General features: G+C 29.9%; 1 protein-coding gene across 2 annotated transcripts; it reads left to right on the forward strand.

Annotated features, from left to right (window-relative positions):
* The first annotated feature begins 339 nt into the window (after positions 1-339).
* On the forward strand, positions 340-2,500 carry LOC109862640 (double-stranded RNA-binding protein Staufen homolog). Of its 2 annotated transcripts, none has more exons than XM_020442730.1 (3): positions 340-471; positions 772-1,171; positions 1,270-2,500. In XM_020442730.1, the coding sequence occupies exons 2-3, from the start codon at positions 773-775 to the stop codon at positions 2,014-2,016; spliced, it is 1,146 nt and encodes a 381-aa protein (XP_020298319.1). In that variant the 5' UTR covers positions 340-471; position 772; the 3' UTR covers positions 2,017-2,500. The 2 variants fall into 2 exon arrangements, with proteins under 2 accessions (XP_020298319.1, XP_020298320.1); XM_020442731.1 differs by lacking the exon at positions 340-471 and adding an exon at positions 506-554.
* The last annotated feature ends 2,984 nt before the right edge of the window (positions 2,501-5,484 follow it).

Raw genomic sequence — 5,484 nt, forward strand, 5'->3', positions numbered from 1 at the left:
ACTTTTTGATACAACACGAAGCTGGCATTGTTTTTGTATCACAGTAATCTCACATCTCACACACGTCATTACGTCACATACATAGAACTGCCGCCATTTTCTCGGATACAACCGGAAATTGCATGCGACACAAGTCCGAAGCTTTAAGAGCCGTCTACAATGGAGAGTTGTAGGCCGTAACAGTAAGAAATTGACAAATCACAATCGATTATTCTTCTGTACTTTGTCTGTGATTGGTCAATTTCTTACTATTACGGCCTACAACTCTCCATTGTAGACGACCCTTTAGGTAGCAATCTAGTTTAGTATAGACATCTGTGATTTCTTACTATTACGGCCTACAACTCTCCATTGTAGACGGCTCTTTACTAATATCTTATTGTAGAATGCCCTTTATGTAGAATGGTCTTAAAAAGTTTGAGAATAGAGCAGCTCTTTTTACAAGTGTAGTGTGTACTGTTTAAAGGACAAGTAAGCAATTTCTTATATATACTAAGAAATATAGTAAGAAATAAAAGATTGTTATTTAATCTTAGCTAATTTTGTTATTTAAGGTTAGCTAAATTTTAATCAATATTTAATAATATTTTACGATAAGTGTTTTAAAAAGATATTCTATTAAGTTTTACACATAATTGTAAGCAGATTATTTTATTATATATACAACATTCTTATTAATATTGCAAGTAAAGTATTTATTAAATAAAAATGTGGTTAATTTTTAATAATATTTTAACTATACATATATATATATATGGCTTTTTGTTTCAGAATGGCTCGTTCACCAATTAGCATACTTCAAGAATTTGTAGTTAAACAAGGTTATATACCTACATATGATTTTTTTATACATAACAATTACTTTGGTTGTAAAGTGACTTGTGGAGATCTAAGTATAGATGGTGAAGGCAAAAGTAAAAAGGAGGCTAAAGTTAATGCTGCAACAAACATGCTATTGATGCTAACCAAGAATACAAGTTTACATACTACAAATAATTCTTTATCTACAATTGCACAAAGTGGGAAATCAACAGAATCATATGGCACAGTATCTTCAGTAACACAGTCAAATCAAGCAATTAAAGATATAAATAATGAACAAAATATATGTGAAAACATCTATGAGTACAAGTCAATCTGTACATTTATTAATTATGTTGGACAATTGCAAGTAAATTTCCAAATTTTTTCTTATACACCTTGTATTACTTATATACCTAACTTTTTTAAAATTTAATTATTAAATTTATACAATTGTCTTATGTATAGGAATATTGTGTGCAACAATATAATACTACAGGTAATATTTCATATAATGTCATTGATGAGAGTGGACCACCACACATGAAGATATTTATCATAGAAGCGTGTTTTGGATCATCACAAGCACAAGGCTCAGGACAAACTAAAAAGACTGCCAAACAAGAAGCTGCAAGAAACTTGCTTCAACTTCTAAAAAAAGAAAGTTATCCAAGACAAGTACAGGCTACAAATGTGAATTGTGCAAATACTCTAAATCAAGAAAAGCTAGAATATCAAATACAAAAATTAGGTGTAGCAATATCAGAATGTACAATTAGCAAGCCATTACTCAAAGAAGCAGACATACTGAAAAAAGCAAAATCATTGTATCTTCAGACTACCAGTACAAACACATCAAAGTTTTACTCTAAAGGTCTTATAAAAGATAGTCATGCGTTATTTGAGGAAACTTATTCTAGTAGAATTTCTTCTAGTTTAAGAGAAAAACTGCAAGTTATACATAATAAAAGAGATAAAAGTATGATAAAAGAGAACTCATACAGTATAATACGAGAAGTTAAACAAGACATTGAAAATGAATTTGGAGGTAAGGTACAACTATTCGATATACCTAGTAAACAAGCATACGTGATAGGTTTACGTTTATTGTCTAAACCCAATATTACACAACTTGGCATGGGTGTAACTAAAACTGAAGCAGAGACTCGAGCAATGTACAACTTGATTGTAGTCATCTTAACACTTCTGAATTAATTTTTTGAGATGATAGATTGTCTCAGTTATAATTACGTTCCAACAAGTGTGCCGAGTTAATCTTAAGATATAGCTTTCTTATTTCAAAATAAGATATTTTTTTCCAGAAAATAAAGTATAGCAATGTATTTTTCTTCATAACAATACCCAAAATTGACGATACTAGTTCGCGAGTCGCAAAATATGTATTGTTTAAAAAATAAAAAATAGTATAGTGACGTTAAATTGCCGATACATATGTACATAACGTAACTTAATAAGAAACTTTTAAACAACTATAGGTCTGTTCTTTTTACCTGAACTAGTGTAGCTAGTTCAGAGTTTAGCTTTCTTCCATTGTAGAGTGAAAAAGATGAAATCTGAACTAGTGCAGCCAGTTCAGATAAAAAGAATAGACCTGATGTTTGTGTACACACAAGTGAGGCAATTTGCAAATATAATTGTTCTATTACTATGTATTTTAATTACAAGTTTATTACTTTTATGTTAACACTTAATATTTATATATAATGTTATATGAATATTGTTTATATTAAAATGTATTAAGTTTAAAGCTTTGATATATATTTTTTTACAAGTAGAAAAAGACAAGTGCGTGTGCGCTTTTAATCATTTAATAATCGCGTTCAGCAGAACAATTATTGAGTTTTCTTGTCAATACTCGGCGTTGATTTTTCGATTTTACAAATAAGAGCCAATCACGATTCAATTGCCATAAGACAACTTTGTTCTGCTGAACGTAGCCAGTGTTGTTGCGAAATCGCGTTTTTGCTCATGCACACTGCGCTGCTAGAAGAATACAGTAATGTACAGAGGAGTGCACCGCATCGTTCCGCTCTAAAGGAAGTTTTTCTCTGAAATCTCTTTTCTGGCTGCTTCTACTACCGCGCGGCGTACTCTTTCGATCTCCGCCAGCGGCTCGAGATTGAAGGAAAACGGTGCGCGGTAGTAGGGACAGCCGGAGGAGAAATTTCCGAGAAATACTTCCCCTGGAGCGGAACGATATGATGCACTCTTCTGTACATATATATGCACGTAAATGATGGGCACCAACATGTACAGTTTTGGCGGGATCTCGCAGTAGGGACTGAGAAGGTTAAAGAGCGTAGGATAAAAAGGTAAGTTAATGTTATAATTATTTATTTGTGCAATATTAGTGCAATAATTTTGCAGTATGGATTCCAATATTGCTACAGGAGCCATTAAAAATCAAAGTACAAAAAATTTTTCAATTCGTGGTTAAATGAAGATATTTTCAAAGGATGGTTGGCTCTCCATTCAGAACCTAATAAAGCTTTTTGTATCGTGTGTAATGTCAGCATTTGTAATACAGATTTAGTACGGCATTCACAAACGGCTAAACATATAGATGCAATAAAAGGTCAAAATCAATGTCTCGACGTTAACATTATTTCTCACAAAGAAAAAGTAAAACGAGCGGAGATAAAACTAGCTGCCGTTTTTGCTGAACACAATGTAGCTTTTTCTACGGCTGATCATTTAATTCCTTTAGTAAAAAATATTTGTTTAGATCCTAAAGTTGTACAAGATTTGTCACTAGGCCGAAATAAGTGCACTAATATTGTGACAGACGTTTTAGCCAAACGCGAAACAAAAAAATTAGTTGAAATTTTAAAAATACAAAAATTTTCGATTTTAATAGATGAAAGTACAGATATTACGGATACAAAATTCATGTGCGTTCTCGTTAAATATGTTTCAATAGATAAAGAAATAAAAACACAGTTATTAGAGTTGTTACCNTTAGATGCCACAGACTGTAGTGCAAAAAAAATATTTCAAATTTTTNAAGCTTTTTTTCTTGAAAATAATATTCCTTTAAAAACTATAATTGGAATGGCAAATGATAATGCATCGGTAATGATTGGGTGCAATAATTCTTTTTATATGCATTTAAAATCTGAAGTTCTAAATTTAATTATGTTAAATTGTATTTGTCATTCCACAGTGCGCGATTATTGCAAGTAGAGCATGTGAAAAATTACCGCTAGATTGTGAATATTTAATTAGAGGAGTCGCAACTTATATTTTGGGTAGTGCAAAACGTTGTGCAATTTTTACAGAATTTCAAGATTTCTTTAATGTACAAAAAACCAAAATTTTAAAATTATGTAATACAAGGTGGCTAGTTTTACATCAATGTGTCGAAAGATTACTCCAGAATTGGGATGTATTAAAAAATTTTTTCACTTTGGCTATAGAAGATCACTCAAAATCTGCGGAAGATACTTTGTCATTACTAAACAATAATTCAATTAAAACTTATTTTTTGTTTCTAAAATATTCATTAAATTTTTTAAATACTTTTAACGCTTTATTTCAATCGCGCAAAATTCTAATTCATAAATTATTTAATAGAAGTAATCAAATAATAATTCAAATAGCTCAAAATTTTATTATTCCCAAAGCATTGAATAACATTGCTAATTTAAACATAGATGATGAACAAAATATTAAATCTCTGACCGATATATATGTAGGGCTGTATTGTGAAAATTTTTTAGCGGAACAATCTTTGGATAATATTGAACAAATTAAATTAAAATCCCAGGCAACTAGCTGACATTATAATGACGTTAATATAAAGTCACTTTTTGACCAGTTTGACGTTAGTTTATGACGTGATATTAACGTAATGACGACGTGAGTTTGTCTCGTCAAAAATGACGACAGGTTACTAACGTTACGAGGAGTTTTTTTCGCAATATTTTAAATCAATTAGGGGGGGTATTCGGGGTCTATTATATATAAGATGCAAAACTAGCATCCTATATGAATTTAAGAATTGAAATTTCAATTCGAAAAACACACGTGAATAACGTGAATTTACTTATATGTGTGTACACACATATAAGACATATTTTCCGCGCAACATCCTGCGAACGGCTCTTTAAGACTTATTTATTCATTCATTAAGTTTAATAAACTTCATGAGCCAGAGAAAGATACTCAATTTAATATTGATTTTTAATAAAATAATAATTTAAATAAGTAATAAATTAAAAATACTGCAGTGCAATATTTTTAATAAAATGCCTGCAACAATGCATAAGATTATTTCTCTTATTATTATTATTATTATTATTTTATTTAATTTAAGATACATTTTTCAGCAAAAACAAATTTTTTGTTAACATGTACTGATTATTAGTCAATTCTTAATAAATATATACCAAATGATAATATAGAAAAATATGTACATATTTAAACGTATCAATTTTATTATATAATAATTATTATATAGTAAAAATGTTATACATAAACAAAGTGTTTCAAGTTGATATACTACATTTTGAAAATAAAGCNTTTATGTTTAAAACAAAAGTTGTTAGGTTTTTACAACAACGTAGCGAAAGATATACACAGTTTGTCCGGAAAGTTCCCGGACTACGTGAATTAAAAATCGAAAATGAAAGATATGGTTTATTAAACAAGTTTACACTTCAA

The sequence above is a fragment of the Pseudomyrmex gracilis genome, unplaced genomic scaffold (genome assembly GCF_002006095.1).
Source record: "Pseudomyrmex gracilis isolate BER0280 unplaced genomic scaffold, ASM200609v1 scaffold_2117, whole genome shotgun sequence".
NCBI lineage: Eukaryota > Metazoa > Arthropoda > Insecta > Hymenoptera > Formicidae > Pseudomyrmex > Pseudomyrmex gracilis.

Excerpts from the sequence above, each read along its gene's own strand:
- LOC109862640 (XM_020442730.1), top strand. The coding sequence starts at position 773 with ATGGCTCGTTCACCAATTAGCATACTTCAAGAATTTGTAGTTAAACAA. Across the intron at positions 1,172-1,269 it reads ATTATGTTGGACAATTGCAA|GAATATTGTGTGCAACAATA; the intron begins GTAAATTTCCAA and ends TCTTATGTATAG.